Genomic DNA, 19,722 nt, shown 5'->3' with positions numbered 1-19,722 from the left:
CCCTGGGCGCCACCAGGGACCCGGCGCGGGGCTGCAGCCCCTGTCCCCACGCCAAGGCTCCCGGAGCGAGGCGAAGCCAAGGGCAAGCCCGGCCCCGGCCGCCGCTCCGGCCCCGCGGCAGCACCGGCGGCAGCAGCAGCCGGAGGCCGGCGGGGACCGGGGCCGGTGGCTCGGCTCGGCTCGGCTCGGCTCGGCTCGGCTCGGCTCGGCTCGGCTCGGCTCGGCTCGGCTCGGCTCGGGCCGGGCGGGGACCCGTCCCCCTGAGGCCGGGGCTGCAGGGGGTGCCGCCGCGGCCCCCCCGGCATGGCGAAGCGCTGTCACTGACGCACATTTAATTCGCCCGGCTGCGGGTACCGCGCAGCGCCGCTCGCATCCTCCCCCCGCCGCCGGGGAGGGGGCGGCTCCGCCGGGGAGGGGGGAAAGTCAAACTGCAGCAACAAAGTTGCTCCCCCAGACCTGCCCCGGCCCCCAGGGGGTGGGCAGAGAGGGGGGGCCCGTGCCCGCCTTACCTTGCTTGACGCACTTGAGGCGGATGGGGTCCTTGCAGTGCTTGATCACGGCCAGCACATCCCTGATGGTGAGCCCGGCCACGGGGGTCTCGTTCACCTCCAGCAGCAGTTCCTCCGGCACCAACTTGCTGCCGCCCTCATAGGCCACCTTGCCGGGCTTCACTTCCCCCAGGTAGGGGAACTGCCCATTCTCGGCGCCCCCCTTCAGCTCGAAGCCCAGCTGTCCCTCCGGGTTCCTCACGATCACGATCTCGTGGACTCTGCTCGTCCAGTGGCTTTTCTTCTTCAAGCCCTTGGACATTGCCGTGGGGATGCTCTGCCCGACTCCCTCCCTGCAGTCCGTGCTTCTTCCCCCGTCCCTGTCTGCCCCCAGTCCCCGGGGCAGCCGCGCTCTCCGGGCAGGCTCGGGGCGGCCCCGCGGGCTGCGAGCTGGGTCGGGGAGCGCCTCTGTGCCCGCTCCTCCCGGCTTTAGCTGATATCCATGGCAGCCGCGGCGGCCGGACCCTGCCTGCGCGTGGATGCACTAGTTGTAGAGAAACTGGCAGGAGGGAGGAGGGAGGAGGGAGGGAGGCAGAGGGAGGGAGGGGACGGCCGCGGCGCGGGGAGGAGGAGGAGGGGTGTCGGTGCCGGAGCCGGAGCGAGGCGGGCGCTGCTTCGGCGCTCCCGCCTCGCCTGACCCGGTAGTGAAGGCCGAGAGAGAGGCTGCCTGGCACGGCCGGCAGAAGGCGGAGAACGGCCCTGGCGGGGGGGCGAGGGCGAGGGCAGGAGAGAGAGCGGCGACCCCCGCCCGGCCCCAGCGCGGCCCCGGCCGGGAAGGGGCGCTGGGGGGAAGCGATGCTGCTGGCCCCGCTGCCTGCCGCGACCCCCCGGACACTGCCCAGCACCGCTCCGGCCCCGGCCGGACACTGCCCAGCACCGCACCGGCCCCGGCCGGACACTGCCCAGCATCGCTCCGGCCCCGGCCGGACACTGCCCAGCACCGCACCGGCCCCGGCCGGACACTGCCCAGCATCGCTCCGGCCCCGGCCGGACACTGCCCAGCACCGCACCGGCCCCGGCCGGACATTGCCCAGCATCACCCCGGCCGGACACTGCCCAGCACCGCCCCGGCCCCGGCCGGACATTGCCCAGCACCGCCCCGGCCCCGGCCGGACACTGCCCAGCACCGCTCCGGCCCCGTCCGGACACTGCCCAGCACCGCTCTGGCCCCGGCCGGACACTGCCCAGCATCGCTCCGGCCCCGGCCGGACACTGCCCAGCACCGCACCGGCCCCGGCCGGACACTGCCCAGCACCGCTCTGGCCCCGGCCGGACACTGCCCAGCACCGCTCCGGCCCCGGCCGGACACTGCCCAGCACCGCTCCGGCCGGACACTGCCCACCATCGCTCCGGCCCCGGCCGGACACTGCCCACCATCGCTCCGGCCCCGGCCGGACACTGCCCAGCATCGCTCCGGCCGGACACTGCCCACCATCGCTCCGGCCCCGGCCGGACACTGCCCAGCACCGCTCCGGCCCCAGCCGGACACTGCCCAGCATCGCTCCGGCCGGACACTGCCCAGCACCGCTCCGGCCCCAGCCGGACACTGCCCAGCACCGCTCCGGCCGGACACTGCCCAGCACCGCTCCGGCCCCGGCCGGACACTGCCCAGCACCGCTCCGGCTCCGGCCGGACACTGCCCAGCACCGCTCCGGCCCCGGCCGGACACTGCCCAGCACCGCTCCGGCCCCGGCCGGACACTGCCCAGCACCGCTCCGGCTCCGGCCGGACACTGCCCAGCACCGCTCCGGCCGGACACTGCCCAGCACCGCTCCGGCCGGACACTGCCCAGCATCGCTCCGGCCGGACACTGCAGCCGCGAGGGGACCGCAGCTCCTCGAACCCATCGCGTCGCTGGGGGAGCTGCCCGAGCCGGAGGGGAGAAGGGTCCTGCGGTCGAGGAGCTCTGCTCGCAGCCGGGAAGGACCAAAAGCAGCTGGGCTTCGGGCTGTGGCCACAAAACCAAGCGACACCTATTTGCTTCGAGGCTGTCCGTGTCAAGGGCGTTTGCAGAGTGGCTTCACTCCACTCGGAGGTCTCAGTTTATCGAGTTGTACGTGGGCATTATTGTTTATACTGGGTGCTGGGGCCAGAACTGGTGGCTCAGGTGCGTGCTACACCTGAAAGAGGGACAAAGAGGGGTGGCAGTTCGTCCGAAGAAATTTCCTGACTGTCACCCAGCAGGTGTTCACCACCCTCGCACAGGCTGCCTTCTGATACTTGTCCTTGGTGGCCAAAATCCCACACTCCAACCTGCAGATCCTCCCTAGAGCCCCAGCAGCGAGATAGACTGTTCAGCAGGTGATTCTGTGGCTCCCTTCTCCTGTGAGCTCCCCCTTTATTAGTTCTGTCCTGTGCCTCATGTGCGAGAGCCATGGAGTGTACCAACTGGCCTGTCTTTCTGGGAAACTTGCCGTGACTAAAAAAGTAGTTTTCATCCAAAGCGGAGGTTGACAAAATACGCTCGGAACAACATCCTGAGATGTTTAACTTTAAGAAGCGTAGTTTCGGTGCCTGCAGGATATAGGAGAGTGGCATACATGAAAGCAGGGGTCTGCCGATGGGGTATTGAATGGGATAAGGCAGGAGAAATGTACTTTGTGTTGTGGCATGTGATTTAAAGATGGTCAGATATTTTTAAAATTTCAATTAAAGTGACTCTGCAATGAAATTTTTCAAATTGCACTGCTGTTTTTCCTCTTGGTTTCTATGGAAACAGGCCTTTATGTGATCATGCTTGGCTGTGTCTCTTTTACTTCTCCAATAACTTTTGAAGCTGTTGGGCAGTTTCACCCAAATCTATCTCAAATATAATTAAGCTATTTCATGAAAACAGGCAGCTAGGTAGGGCTGAGAGATCCTGTAAATGTCCCAAAGGCTGTAACATGAACTTGCCTCTTATTAAACTGTGATTCACATGGTTGAGAGACCATATAAATGTCTTGGTAATGAGAAAAGTTTCAATTACAGCTCATTATCAGCCTCACTGTAAGTCTGTGGGAAACCAGGGCTCTTCAGTTCATTCTCCCTCAGAATTACTTGTGTTCCAGAGGTGGAACAGACACAAGCAGAGGGGAAGAAAACATTGAGAAATTACTAACATCTCTATTCTGCAAGTCATTTCACCCCTTTTGCTGGGGCACCCTGGTCAGATGTGCAAAACTCTATGTGTGAGTGGTTTCACAAAAGTAGGCTCAAAAGGATAAACAAATCCAAGACCCCACATATCTGGAAACATGGAACGCAGGAGTACAGACAGCTGGAGATGGGAGGGGAGCTGGAGGGAGAGGTGCCTTGACTGGATGGTACTAAGATATTTTCACTTATGTAATGGTCTCCTTTCCCAAAGACCATCATGAGTGCCCTGTTGTCACTAGGGAGCACGGTCTCTGGTCTGGACAAAAAGAGGCTAAGGCAATTGGAAAGAAAGCAAGAGAATCAGTAGGTTTGTCTCTCTGTAGCCCTGCCTTTTCCATTTATCTTGGTCTTTAGTTCAGAAATGGTGTAGGAAGCAAATAACTGAAAAGAGGAATACAAGACATAACATCTCATTATCCTTCAGTTTCACAAATTTTACCACAATCACTTCTTTTCTGAGTATGCTGAATCTGCTTTACTAAAGTTCACTCTACTAAAGTGGTCACCATTTCTTAATTTATAGTTTGTAGTCATTCTGCTAGGATAGGATTGTGGTTGTTGATTTGTTTTCTAATTAAAATAAATTTTTAAGTAACTCCATGTTTACCACAATATATGTACAACACTAGGACATCTGCCCAAAATGCAGCTTTTAATAAATATGTCAAGAAATATTGGAAATACCCCTAGATGGGGGAAGGGCATCCTGTGGGTGTTATTTTTTCTATTTCTTCAGAGTCCCTAGTAATTTATTGATCAGAGTTTTTTAAGTGCTCATTACAATTTTAAGACAGATGACATTACCAGTAGGTAACTGGTAGAACATTTCTGATTTCACATGTGCTAGGACAAATCCAGCTGAATGAACCCTTCATGTCTAACTGCAGTTTTATTAATTAAAATTAAGAGATTAATTAAAATGTACAGGTGGTGGAATCACTGTTCCAGGGGCACTAACTTTGCCTTCTGGAGATGGGCAGCAATGTGAGCCAGAGAGACCCCATCACAGGCATCTGCAGTTTGGCAGAAAAGTGGGAGATTAGATGAAAGGAGCCTTAAGAGTTTTCCCAAAGCAGATCTGTGTGTTATCAGATCATGAGATCAGTTGATCCTCATGTCAGGAAAAGATGGCTTTTGGGTTCAGAGACCAAGAAAACTTGTTGAGTACAATGGCAGGTCATAACTGTTAAGATCAGGAAAGAGTAAAGGATGGCTGAAGAATACAGTGTTTCTCTGCAGCATTTTCTTACAGGAGGCATATGATTTTAGAGTTTTGACTTGACTGTGTATGGGTAAAATTTTGTCATCATATAACTGGCTTCAGTGCTTTGAGCCTGGGGCAGTAATACCAGATATGCGTAGTTCGCCTTGCACAATTTCAGCTAATTTTGTTCAATTTTTACAGGGGTAGAGGGGTATCTGTGCAACAAAATTATTCTTGTCTCTGACAGAGCAAGTGTCCCAACATGTGGCTGAGGGGCTGAGTGAGCAGATTTACTGTCTGGCCCCTGAAAAGCTTGAAAAGGACTTTATTATCTGGCCAGATCTTTCTGTTAGTCCCTTCCATTGGTTCATCCCAGGAGTGCATGAGAACTGGTCCTGACTCTGAATGTAAGGGTATCTAACACAAGGGATTTCCTGAGAGCAAAAGTAACAACAGCACATAATGAAACACATTCGCCAAACAACACAAATGCCTTTATTATTTCTTTAAATCTGAGCCTGTAAACACAGGAACAAGTCACTGTACATTTGGGAGTAAAGTTGAGCACATGAGTAAGCTGAAGAGTGAGACTTCATAAATAATTATATTTGGTAGCTGGAAAGGAATCCTTTCTACTGTAACATTACAGATTCAGTAAAAAGTAACTGAATTCTGGTTTTATTTTCAGTATGCCGTGTTTTTAGATAAGTGAATTCCTCAAACAGAAAATGATGTATTGCACATGCCAAAGGGGATAAAAAGAAAATACATCCATTACCTTCTATTATTTATGCAGGAATGGAGTTCTCTGCCTTGTAATTGTGTTTGTAATGTTGGGCTTGAACTCAGAAGACATTAAATTTCCTTCTTCAGCACATGCTTCCTTGTGACTGGATGATAACTACATGATATTGCTATCTCTTATTTTTTCCATTTTAGTATGGGCATAATTCCTCTTCTCTCTACAGTTTTCTGTTTAGCATGTCAGCCACCCAATAGTTATTTTTAAATAAGCTTCTCAACACTACAATATAGATTCACCACAAGACATGTATTCATCTAGGACCAGGAATTCAGATGATTAAATCTAAATTCACAAATGTTTTCCCTATACCCTTAGCTGTCTGAAAAGTTTGTAGTAGATAATCTTGCCATCAGTGGAGCTCCAGAGTGTTGTAGCTGATTTCTTCTGCCTTGAGTTCTAAATGTTCCCTATGGGATTCTGAGAAAATTCCAAGTCCTTTATTTCTGTGGATAAAAGTTTAAAATTCCAAACCTTCTCAGCTGGAAATTTCACAAAAAAAACCCACTAGACATTTGTTACCACATTTACTACAGTCACACATGTCTTCTATGAGCTTTGTTTTACTAGTATCAGCCTAGAGTTATTTCTAGTATAATCTTTTCCCATTTCCTGGTTTCAGCTTTTGAGAACACTTGTTTCAGAAAGGCTAAAACCTCAGGCTATTTGCCTAAAAACCTTTCCCCAAGTCCTCCAAATTCTCAAGTTTGATAAAAAATTTGTTTTATTATACTACAGATCAAAAGAATTATTGTGTGTGTTTGGTTGGGTTTTTATTTGTCTTACACCAAAATGTTCCATAGTTTTGGCCATCAGTGCTTCAAAATAATTTGTTACTTAATTTTAAACTTCAATATTTTGTAAATCATACGTCTGGCAAAAATGGAAAGCAATGGGTAATACTCAGCTATCTCAAGCCATTGGAGGATTTCTGTTTTGGCAATAGCTCTTGCAGAGGGTAAATCTGGTCACTTCTGCCTGTGAAGAAAATAGTCTCTATGGCTATACTGAAAGATAAATGCTACTTTTGGGACTGGAGAAAAATCAAAGACTGAAGTTCAACTAAATAGTATTGTTTACAACAGGTTTATAAGATTGCAGGAAACATTTTGTTCTCTCCTTCTCGTCTCTGTATTGGCTTTTGTTTTAAATGTGATCTTTCCCAGTTACCTTTCTCTTTTGCTATCAAATTTTGATATTGTACACTTCCTGTCAAACCTTGGTATTGTATACTTCCCATGCTGCTCTTGCTAGCTGCTCATGAGTTGATTAAGGTGAGATATAGAAAATTTGTTAGAGGTCAAAAACTTCCTCAGGGAGAAAGTTCTGGAGACAGTCTGTCAAAATAAATTTGAAAAGAGCCATTGAAATAAACAAATGATAGCCTTTTTCTACAGCAATGTGAGTTTAAATTGCATCCCAGTAAATATCCACAGTAGAAGACAGAATAAGACAGAAGCAAAACCGCACACAACACCCCATCAAAAAATAATCCTTTAAATTTGTCCTGACAGTAGAAAGATAGCAAACCAACAAGTATCTGTTACAGTGAAAATGATAGAGAAGTGTGAGGCTCACTGTGAATTACTGCTGCTGAGTGGTGGCTGGTATTCTGAAAAATAGCAGATAAAGTGGCTCAGTAAGAGCCTGGGTTTGAATTGATGACTTCTCTACTGCCATGGCACCAGTTTGTGCACTTGCTAGTCAAAGTTACCCTGTATCTAGTCTCTTCATTTTCCAGTTTTAATATTTAGTATTCAGTGATCTACCTCACCATTAAAATATCCATAAACATTTGGTTATTTCTGGTATGTGATGATATCTTAGATTAGCAAACTACGGTGGACCTATTCTCTGAATTCTTTTTTCCTTGCCTTATTTTCATTCCCCTTGGATTAGACAAAATGAGACTTTCCTCTTTCATGTTTATAATCGGTTTCATTTTACATTTCATATGAACTAACAGTGCTGCTGAGATTGATCTCACAGCGTGGCTGGGAAAGGAGATGAATATTTTATGAACTTATAAAAGATGAAATGAAAGCATATTATTCTAGGGATGTATTGTTGATGTTCCATGTAAAATTGTGACAGCATGTCCATTCAGAACCTTATTTGCACATCTCTCTCATCTTTGAGAGGAATAACTTCTCCATGTCAAAATTCTAGCACTTAATGTGATTGTGAAGTCTTTTTGTCATGAAAATTAACAAATACTTCTGAAGTTAGAAGTATTCACACAGACATCACCATGGAAATTTTTAAGAGGTTACATGTTTTGTAGATACATTTCCATAAATATTAAAGCATGGTGCAGAGAGAAGTTTGGAGAAAATGACTCTAAAATAGTGCCTGCAGAAGCTCACCCAATGCTTGTCACTGCTCAGAGGCCGTGCATGAGCCAAACTGAGTAGGAAAGACACCTCAGTCAATTTAGCGCTTCGGTGCAAATGGTGCTGAAGCACTCAACTGACCGAATCCTCAATGTTTTTACCTTAGTAAGCCTGAAGCTTTAATGAATTCAGTTGGGGAGGATGATGTCTGATTTCCATTGCTCTACCACACTTCTAAATTCAGCAGAGTTCCTGATTTGTGCTGCCTCATGACAGCTAAAGGACAGGGTATCCCTTTTCTGATCAGGGGGTGCTGAGGATCAGGATTCAGCTAGTCTTCACTGCCTGCTGTCAATGTTTTTCACAGCTGCAGAAACATTTGGATTGCTTTCACTTGCTGGTTGTATTGCAAGATTATCTGGTAATGAAGGCATGTTTAAGTAAAAGTATCATCACACTGAGGTTAGTGACAAAAATTATTTTGAATTAGCAGGGCTTAATTTCAGAGTGATATATAAATACTCAAAAACTTGAGTAGTTGGGTAACCCTAGAGCCCATGTCTCTGCTCCACAAGCAGAGTGTGTGTGCCCCAGATGATGTGACATAAGGGCATTTGCACCATTTGCACTCCCTGAGGTTTTATTCAATTTTGTGTTTGTAGTCCTGGAATTGGTCCATGTGTGCTTAGAACACAAGATGGGCTTTGATGTGTTTTTGGGATGATAAACAAAAGTGTTTTCAAGGAAGCTGAATTACGTTACTGTGCAGTTTTGGTGTTATTAGGATATGGCTCCATGCTCTGTCATGCTGGTGGCTGTCCATTTCTCTCAGTAAGAACATTTCTGCACAGGTGCTTCCAGCAATAGCACCTCACTGATGGGACTGCACTGTACTGTCAGGTCACTGATGCTCTTCTTAGATGACGTTTTCAGGAGGAAAAAAAAGCTTCAGCTGATGTAATGACCTAAATCTAATGATCTGAAGACAGAACCCTCAATCAAGACTTCAATTCAACGTTTTTGCTCCTGTAAATTGTAGGTCAAGGCCACAGTCTCCAGGAATATTTGACACTTGACCAGAAATCTTGCTTATCCTGGGGAAAACTCCCTGTTAGATACCTCCATTGAATCTGAAGAAGGAAGCATGCTCGCCCTCAAGAAGCAAGACAGGCGCAAGCTAGCCCTTACTGCAATCAGTTGAGAGGTTTGTGTTGAACACATAGCATATAAAAATAGATTTAAAAAATTTCAGTAGTCAAATTATTCTTATTTTGACTTTGGAAATGTGTTTTCTTGAGCTGAGAGGAAAATATACCATACTTTATCATTGCCTTGTTATATGATAGCTGGAAATGAAAGAAACTGTGTTTGCTAGGTGTTGAATTTTTTATCACTAATCAATGGAAAAAATGTTCTCAGTCACTGTGTAGTTAGAAACACACATGAAGAAGAAACGCTACATGGGCAATTAGATTCTTTTTGCAAGTTCCTACATATTATTTAATTAATATGAGAGACTTTATTCAATGACAGTTTTTTAGTTTTCTTCCATCTAAATAATATTTGAGCTCTCATAACCTTCATGTTATCATGATATTTTATTCTCTTAAGGATTCTTTATTTGTGTGTCATGTTCTTTTCTGTCATAGCCAGTGCCTGGGTTGTTGTGTCTGAGGTCAGTTAACACTTGCTCTTTTGTCCCTTTCAGTTAATGATGCAGGCGTTGGTGACTCTAATCCACAGTTCTTCATTCTTTTTCACCCCAAGGTTAATAATGAAGTAGTAGAATAATGAACATACCATAGGTAAATAAGTAGTCTAACACCAGTGCTGAGATTTATTTAAAAAGAGGTTTTAAAAGAGTGGAGAGGAAGATGGAAAGAACTACTGTAATTAGAAAGAACTTTTAAAATAATTATATTACTTCCCGAAGACTTTGTGATATATATTGGTTTGGGATGTGTCTTGTTTTCACTTTAGATTTTAAATTCAATGAACTTCTTGTCAGATGCCATTATCTGCAATTCTCATAGGACTCCTACCATCACTATGATCTGTGATGATATATTTACATCATAAATCAGGGATTATTCTCTGAACAGATTTGAACACAGATATCATGGATAATAGGGGTAAAAGCAGGCAAGATCACTTTTCTGAGCATGTAAGAGTTGAGGGTGACTGAACACTGGAATAAGCTCTGCTGAGAGGTTGACTCACTGTAGGTAAAATTCAATAGGGCTCAACCCTGAGCAACGTTCTCTGCTTGACCCTGCTCTGGGCATTGGGTTGGACTTGGTGACCTCCAGAGGTCACATCTTATCTCAGCAATTCAGTAATTCTGTGTGGTTGTGTGCCAACCAGACCTGCATCCCTGGAGTCTTCTGACACAGCTGTTCATTGAGCCACATCATCTTTGCCATAAAGTATGAAAGCAATATTGTGGATGGAGACCAGTTCTGCAATTATTAGATTGAGAAGTACTCCTTCGTAGCAATTGTCCCATTGACTTTTATATTAAATTGGCTTCTGAGCACCTCTTGACCTGAAGGTTAAGCTCTTAGTCTGCAATTCAATTTAAAAATTAATTGACACTATTAAGACACTTCCAAACCCAGACTGATAACCCTCTTAATTTACAAACCTAGGAGCCCTGAATGAATTAATAATGTATTTACTGGGTTTCTATATTGGCATTCCTACAATACTAAATGGGTGCAATTGGTATTAGTTCAGCTGATCTCAGATTGAAACTGATTTCTCCCAGTGATGAGAGAAAATGACAAATTGTTCATTTGACAGGATTTTATCTCTTGTGGGATACACTTTAGAAAGGAGTGCTGGAAAGAGAGGAAAATACTGCATTATCCTACAGACATAAGCTAATAACTAATAATCTTTTATTTATTTTCAGGTGAAGCCGAATTTTCAGTGGGACCCACATAGTGCTGCATTTTTTGTGTGATTTAATTTTTGGGTATGCATTTTTAAGTGTCACTGGAGCAAATCTTTTGTCCTTGCTGCTTGCACTTAAAAAATGACTGCTGCACTGGCAGCTGTTTCCCTTCAGCATAAGAAAACCTCTGACCTACTCAATTAACAATATTATTTTCTGAAGTACTTAATTGTTTTCCTGATATTGCTCCTTCGGTTTTGGTATTCAGTAACCTCAGAATGTCCTTCTCTCAGAAAGTACACAGGTTTCCACCTGCAGATTTTGTCTATGCAATGATCTTCCTAAAGCAGATCTGCACACTGGTGGACCTTGGCTTCTACTGAAGTCCATCATTTTGGCATTGTCTTCAAAAGAAATTAAGTTAGTCAGATTTTTTTAAATTATTTTTGTACATTAAAGAAAATGTTGAATGTTGTTGCTTTTGGATTGTACCATGTCAAAATCTAAAGGACATTAGTATTGAAACTGTCTTCTCAAGCTAGCCAGTTTATTGTTAGGAAAAAAAAATCCACAGCAAAGAAAGAATTAGACTAGAATTTTCAGCACCTTTTACAGAAGTCTCCCTGAGGATCATGTTATCAGTCATTGCAAGGGAACAAGGAGTCACCTTGTTTCTTAGACACCAATAACCACACAAATAAAAAATAGGTCAGAATTGAACCTTTTCAAGGTTTGTTTGTTTTTTATACATTTGAAGGAAATAAGTCAATTTTGTGATTTAGAAATAGCAAGTCTTTTACAGCCAAAAAGAACAAGTAAAGTAATTTACACTTCTTCTAGGTGTAAATATGATAGCATTAAACTCCATTGAATTGATTTGCATATATGTATGTTATAATTAATTATCAAAACAAAGTCTGTGTGAATATTAAGACTCACTTTAATCCTAGTGTGAAAAAGAGTTAAAATGAACTTGAATTTCTGTTCTTAATGATTTATTTTGAACTTCAGTATTCTACTATATGTACATATATCCCACAGTTTACCTATAGTTTGACATTTAAATGTTGCCATTGAGTAGTTATAAGTCTAGTTTGTCATTTGAAAAGTGGATTATTTTCTAGGATAATTGCTGGAGATGTAGAAGGCAACATAAATTTTTTACAAAGAATGTAGCTGCTTGTATATTTGTTCTGAATCACAGGCGCTTTTTATGATTCTAGAAATTGTGATTCTAGCACCGATTTTGACTGTTACGAGTGCTTACACTTTGGGAGCTCACTCCTTTTTGAAAAAGCATGGCACTTGACAGTGTTTGTTACTACTAACACTTGGCTTTCTGCAGTGATAAGAGGATGGCAGTAGGCAGGTGTTACGCTGTGACTACTGCTTAGCAGGAGAAACTTGCTCCTTATCCTAGCCCTTATTCTCCCATCTGCTTGCTTCACTCACTGTTGTGTCTGGCTGGAATCCAGATCTGTAAACTCTTTTGGGGACTTGGATTTTTTTTTATTTTTTAAATCCCATGCTTCTAGATAACTTAACACGGCAAGCACAATAATTATCCCTTCTTCTCAGGCTGCAGAACAAGTACTGTACTCAACAGTCTTGACTCCTGACCATCAGAACTTAACAAATTGTAGGACTGCATTGTGGCTCTGTCCCTCACTGTGTAGCTCACTTTTCTTCTAATAGGAATAAGCATTCTTAAGTGCCCTTATTTGGGCTAACAAATAAAAATAATTGGTGTATCTACTACACCAGGCTAAATTAGTAAATAAATTTAACCATTTATTATAATAGCATCTTGTTGGTGGTAAATTGAATTTAGTTGACCAATATTAGTTAGAATAAAGAGTACTGCAACTGTTCCTTGTTATCTTTAACTTCTTAATTAATCAATGAGCTAATACTTGGGTGAAATCAATGTATATTCATACTTTTGTTTTATTTTACATTTGGGTTGGGGATTTCTTTTTACCAAAAGTTGTTTGGAGTATTGTGCTAATAACACCAATGTTGTGGGTTCAATACTCATATGAGCAATGCACTTAAGAGTTGGATTTGATGATCTTTGTGACTCCCAGTTCAGAATATTTATGAAAAATTACTGTAGCCTGTTTTAAAACTGTGATTTATGGCAATGCAAAACAATACCTCATTGCTGAGGGAAGTTATGGAGCACATCTTGAGTGCCATCACACTCAAGTGTCAGCATGCAGACCAACCAGGGATCAGTCACAGCCAAAAAGGCTTTGTGAAAGGCAGGTCCTGCTTGACCAGCCTGAGCTCCTTCTATGACCAGGAGGTGACCCACACAGTGGATGAGGGAAAGGCTCAGGGTGTTGTTTAGCTGGACTTTAGTAAAGCCTTTGACACCATTCCCACAGCATTCTCCTGGAGAAACTGGCTGATCATGGCCTGGATGGGAGCACTGTTCACTGGGGATAAAACTGGCTGGAGAGCTGGGCCCAGGGAGTGGTGAATGCAGTCACAGCCAGCTGGTGGCTGGTGCCCAGTGGAGTTCCCCAGAACTCAATATTGGGGCCAGTCCTGCTTAATATCATTAGCAATGATCTGGACAGGGGGATCGAGTGTTTCCTCTGTGAGTCTGGAGATGACACGAAATTGAGTGGCAGTGGTGATCTGCTGGAGGGCAGGAAGTTTCTGCAGAGGGATCTGGACAGGATTGATGGGCTGAGGTCAATTGTGTGACTTTGGCCACAACTACCCCAGGCAGCACCACAGGCTGGGGCAGTGTCTGCAAAGCTGCTTGGTGGAAAAGGACCTGTGGGTGCAGGTCAAGAGGTGAACAGCAGCTGGATGTGAGCCAGCTGTGCCAGGGGGCCAAGAAAGCCAGTGGCACCTGGACTTGTATCAGCAGCACTGTGGCCAGTGGGACCAGGGCACTGATTGTCCCCCTGCACTCAACACTGGTGAGGCCACATCTCAAATCCTGTGTTCGGTTTTGGGCCCCTCACAAAAGGGACGACATTGAGGAGGACATTATTAAGGTAATTCCCTCTCAAATCAGGGCTTGGCAAGATTTAATTTAAATTTTTTTCCAAAAAGGGATCTCTAAGGACATTGCTGGAATGAGTCCAGAGAATGGCAGCTGAACTGATGAAGCCTCTGGAACATTATGAGGAGTGGCTTTAACATTATGAGGGAGTCAGGGTTGTTTAACCTGGAGAAAATGACGTTCAGAGGGGATCTTATCACTCTGTAACTACCTGAAAGGAGGTTGTAGCAAGCTGGGGATCAGACTCTTCTCTGAGGTAACAAATGACAGGCCAAGAGGAAATGGCCCCAAGTTGTGCCAGAGAAGGTTTTGATGTAGGAGAAATTTATTCTCTGAAACAGTTGTCAAGCACTTGAACAGGCTGCTCAGTGGAGTGGTGGAGTCACCATCCCTGAAGGTGTTTAAAAGATGTGTAAATGTTGCACTTAGAGACATGGTTTAATGGTGGAGTTGGTAGTGCTGTGTTAATAGTTGAACTCAATGATCCTAGAGGTCTTTTCCAACCTAAATGAATTATGTGATTCTATTCTGTAATGCAAATGGATTTAGACTCTGAATGCACACATTTTTAAATGTGCTTTGAACTTTAAACAAATAAGCAATTTCTTTACAGGCATAGCTCATTAAAGAAGCACAAAATTCCTGCAGGTGATTCTAGGATCAGTGCCCTGCATAGTTATGTTGACACAGAAAATGAAGTTGTTATGGCCTTGAAGAAGCCAAAGGGAAGAAGAGGATTTGTAATTATGTTTGAGGTATTCAAAATTATTTAAAATTTACTTTATCTACAGAGTTCACAAACTTTTCTCAGGCTCTCCCATATTTTCTTCAGATGAGTTCTAAAATAATTCTCTGCTTACATTTCCTAGCTTTAGGTTCACCTTGCCTGGCAAAATTTACAAGTGCAGATGAACTTGCAACTAGTACAGTGAACTATCAATCTATTATTCCATTTTATTAGAACAGTAATGAAAATCTGATGCTCAAGTGCTTAAACTTAAATGATGTATTTCTGAATTTGTGGGCTACACACTTGGGAAAGAATCAGCTGGACAGGATGCTGTCCCTGTGCACTGCTCTTTGCAGCATAACATGCTTTATTATGTTGCTGTTTATTTATTATCCCTCTAAAGCATTATTGCAGTCAAGATATACTTATGTAACAGGACATAAAAATAATTTGCGGAGTAGTAGACGGAAGTTAAAACACTCTGCTGTCAACATTAGACAGGATTTAGTTAGAAAGCTAAGAGGAAAGTCATAGAAAATGTAATCTTCTCTATTTTTTCCTTGTCTTAATCTTTGCTATTCCTTCTCTGTACATGACATATTTAATCAGATGCAACTGCATGAAGATTCCTGAATCTTTAGAGATCCCTTCTTGGAAAAAATTAATGCAAATCTAGCCAAGCCCTGATTTTCAAGGGAATTATCTTAAAACTGATTTTGAATGACAGTCATATTTTACTTTTTTTTTTTTTTTTTCTTAGAAATGTTAATATACCTGTCATAGTAAACAGCTTTTGATTAGAAACAGATTTTGAATTAAAAATTACACTGTTTCCCAAGGATGACACTTGAATTACCTGTATACACAAAAGTAAGAAAAGAAATTAAAACAAAATATTATTTAGAATAAATTTTGACTATTGTGTCCAAATAAAAGTCATTATAATACTTCAATAATTTATGATTATTTTCAGAATCTGTTAACAAATGTTTTAATGCAAACATGATTAAACTGTACTTCAACATATGGTATGATGTTTATAATGAAACATAATCTGATGAATAAAAGAGATGCAGATTGATAGTTTATAATACTATAGGAAAGTGGATTTGATTTCCTTCCTAAGTGTCTCCTATCTTCTCTGAAGTGTTAGATTCAAAGTTCAAAACCATTTCTGTAAGGTGATGGTGGTGGTGTTCATTTTTCCTGCTTGAATGAATAGGTGCAAGAATTAATTTTGGTGTCTGGAGCTTTCCTGAAGGAGCTAAAAAGCTGAGTCTCCTCGCTGAAATCCACCCTGGCTCCTCTGAGGCATCTTTGACAAGACTCAGAGAAGTAATTGAGCTGTCAACAGACAAGAAGTGGGTGGAATCATTTGGCTGTGGGGTTCCAAGAGCCTTCTGAGCCTTTGGGATATGTCAGAGGTGAGATCTTTCCCTGCCCAGTTGATTTCAAACAGGAGGGCCCCACCAGCACCCTCAATTGTGTGGTTGAGCCAAGGAACACCTGCAGAGAGGCACAAACTCAGGGCAGCCGGAGCAGGGTGGACTCCTGTGCTGGGAAAAGGGTGTTCATTTAGGGAATAGCTACAGCACTGTGACAGATGCCAGAAGCAGCATGGAAAAACAGTGGTGAGGAGGACTCAGGTTTTGCTGGAAGTTGTAAAATGCTTTTAAAATTAAGCTTACTGAATATTATTCCCTTATTCTTGTGCTATATCCTGCATAAATTAATATATATAGGTATGATATATAATATGGCTATTTTTTTGGGTCCTTGTTTGTATGGGAACTCCAACTATTAAAATTAATATATATAACAGTTATCTTCAGACAAATAGACATTAGTAGCTGCAGAATAGAATTATAAATTCTGCTTTTCTTAATACCCATAAAACTTCGCTGTTGTGTGGGCAAGGCTCCAAATGCTATATTTCTGTAAAATAGCTACCAAAATCAGCTACTGTTCATTTAAAGTGTCATTTGGAAACCATGGGAATAGGAAACCTTGATTGGGGGAAAAAAATATTTCTATCTATATACTTTGTAAAATATGTAACAACTTCTGAACCTTCAGATAGCGGGTGAGGTGACATTTTTCATGTAGATTAAACAAGTGGAGTCCAGAGTCCCCAGTTAGGATAGTAAATTGTCACCTTGATTTCTAAAAACCTCCTGTGGAAGAGAGCAATTGACTGATCAGTGCTGGATCTGGGTAAGTGTCTTTCAAAGATACACTGCACTGGTTTCAGATGTGGGGCTCCGGAAGGACTTGGGTCTTGCAGAGTTACGGGTTGACTTTGAGTAGTCAGGGGAAACTTTGAGCTATAAACCTGGCTAAGTATAAATTATGCATTGATAATTAATGTCCATCTGGTGTATAAATTGGGCCCAAGAAAGAGATCCAGTGGTGTCTTCAATATGAGTGTAAAAATTCTTACAACATTCTTATGCCTCATGTTAAATTGTAGAAAAGGACATTTATGTGCACAAACCATGCTTAACAGCTAATTTTTCCACTATCTAATGATGAATCTCCATTCAAAAAGTAAAAATCCTATGATCAACTCCCTTTGGCAGCCCGCATTTCTCAATTTCTCATATTGCAGCTCTTTTATTTTACAAAAAGTACATAACTATATGTATTCAAGGGAGAGGAGGGACAACATTCTACCCTATGGTCAGAATACAAGGGGCTCACATGGAGCATTGTACTGCCTGATTAGTCCTTGGAGCAAGGGCTGAAATTTATATAACTTTCCAGCAGGAACTGATCACCCTTATGTTTGTAATGTGTACGTAATATCCCACATAATCTCTGGTTTTGGTGTCATCAAGTTGCTATTTCTGTATGTCATGCACAGTGGAACAGTTGGAAGGACAGAGAAGTTCCAGTCACTTGTGCTCAAATTCATTAACGCGGAGAACATGTGTCAGGTTGAAAGCTCTGGATAGAAGATAGACTTTTTTTCTTGCTCATCACACAAGCACTGTGCTGGCTTCTAGGTAAGAGGAAGATGTCATCAGCAGCTCTTGATGCTGGGGACTGAAAGGTGGGGGTAAGTTTTGCTGTTAGAGCAGTTTGTGGGGAAAGGCTGTTAGGAAACCTAGTACATGATTTTCAACAGGGGCTAGGCATGGAGCTGAAAAGGGGGCCAGGAGGAGGAATGACCACACCCTGCCCGAATTTGTTCACAGTTGGAGTAGCTAGATTAGATTAGCTCTCAGATTAGCTGAGATCTAATCGAGTTTAGAGTAGCTGCAAAGGTTTTCCAGGTAGTTTTATATGCCACATGTCAGACAGATCAGGGCACGGTTGGAAGGAAGACCTGGGGGAGGTCAAAAGGAATGAAGAAAGAAATCTTCACTAAAGAAAAACTGGATGAGCGGGTGGATGTGAGAAGGGAGGTGAAATTATTTTCTTTTTTCTACCTGATTTTGTGACAAGAAAGAAAACTCCTATTTATTTCTTTTTTTTTTGGTCAGTCTAATTTTCACTCATGATAGGAGGACATGCATGAAGTTATTATAATGAGTCGTTACTTAAAGGAAGCATAATCAGGGAGATTAGGGAGTTCTGTACTTTTTCAGCTTTTATGTCTGTATCTAAATGTGCCAAAATTTTCAAGAATTAATCATTTACTTTCAACAAAGCTTTGGGCTTTTCAAGTAATTTTTTTAAAGCATTGATGTAGCCCCATATTTTTCCATTGATGGTTCAGAAATAGCATTTACCCCCTTCTTTTACTGTCAAAGTCAGTAGAGATAATAAGGTATTTATGACATAGTAACCAAGTTACTGCTCTTCAAAGCAGTTTTGCAAATGTGTGTGTAAAATGTTCAACTGTTTCATTACTTCCTAGAGCTCTCTGCATGAAAAACTTCTGCATAGTATTTCAAGAGCTTTAGCTCTGTATCTTTGGTTACCTCAATAGAGAAATATTTAAATAAGAGATTTTAAAATTACTGATGTCTCCATGTATAACAATGGTTTAGGGCATTGCTATAGTGACCAACTGAACTGAAAAGAAAATACAGGATAATTTTTGAAGGATCAGAACTCAAACCTAGAACATCTTAGTTGTAATAAAAATACTTTTGATAGCAGGTTTTGTTCTTAAAATATTGAAATTTGTATTTTGAATATTTTTTCCCCATATTTTTGTTATTGCCATCAATGGTTTCAGCCTAGTCAAATCAGCCATTCCTAATAAAGAACAAAGGCACATAAGTGACTTCCTACCAAGAATACAAACATCTCCTAAGTAGTTGCAAGTACCCTAGGCTGACGTGGAGGACAAAATTCTGTAAATAGGGAATAAGGGTCTGGAATGTCTCATTATGATCAAAGATAATTAAAAGGCCTTGTGAAATTGCAGTGGGCGGGAGGATATACTGGAAATTAAGAATTGATTAGTGTAAAAACAGTTCCCAAAAAAATAATTATTGGTTTTCAGTCTTCCCCAGGAAGTGTCAATTTGCTGTTTTACTTACATTTTGCTCTTTTTGCTTTTTATCCACTTTCCTCTTCTCATTTTATTGCAAACCCCCACAAGAAAAAAAAAACAAAACAAAACCAAAAAAAAACCTTTAAAAAATACTGCTAGAAGCAGGGAAGTCAAAGTTCACTCTTAGAAATAAAGGCATGTGGAGGAGTACCCATTTTACGCTGCTGCAAAGGGTTTCAGAAAGTCTCGCCCATGCCTGTGCTTGTTTATGCTGTGCAAATGGGAAGGCATTTCTCAGAGGAATGCAGCAAGCAGCGTTTCTGAAAGCAATCGGGAAATTCTTGCTGACGTGGGAGTTGCCAGCACTCTCCCAAACTAATGAAAAGCCCAAGTCTGGGATTAAGTTCGAAAGAAAAGTGTGTGCTAATTGATTTTCGCTGTGTATGGAATAAGAATGGTCAGAGGTAGAGCCGTGGCTCGCTCCCCAAGGCCAGCCGCTGCTCCCACAGCCCCGGGCTCCTCCGCCTCCCTCGCAGCGGCTGCAGCTCTGGTGTCTCCTGCGCTCACACCTCCTGCTTATTCTCCTCACTCACTCTTCCAGC

The 19,722-nt window shown here is 43.3% G+C and overlaps 1 protein-coding gene across 17 annotated transcripts in view; it reads right to left on the bottom strand.

Annotated features, from left to right (window-relative positions):
- Nucleotides 1-1,201, bottom strand: part of MAGI2 (membrane associated guanylate kinase, WW and PDZ domain containing 2) — a 706,446-nt gene extending 705,245 nt beyond the window's left edge. For 15 of the 17 annotated variants that reach the window (XM_086886631.1, XM_086886636.1, XM_086886634.1 and 12 more), the window contains exon 1: nucleotides 510-1,183. In XM_086886631.1, the coding sequence (XP_086742757.1) occupies nucleotides 510-810 (301 nt within the window). In that variant the 5' untranslated portion in view covers nucleotides 811-1,183. Of the gene's footprint in view, nucleotides 1-509 lie in introns of all 17 variants that reach the window. The other 2 variants (XM_086886645.1, XM_086886637.1) reach the window with 2 other exon arrangements.
- Nucleotides 1,202-19,722: the final 18,521 nt, after the last annotated feature.

Source organism: Cyanistes caeruleus, chromosome 4 (genome assembly GCF_971803275.1).
Source record: "Cyanistes caeruleus chromosome 4, bCyaCae1.hap1.1, whole genome shotgun sequence".
In the NCBI taxonomy this organism is placed as follows: Eukaryota; Metazoa; Chordata; class Aves; order Passeriformes; family Paridae; genus Cyanistes; species Cyanistes caeruleus.
Note: the sequence above shows the minus strand (reverse complement) of the source record. Positions and strands in the feature narration are given on the sequence as shown.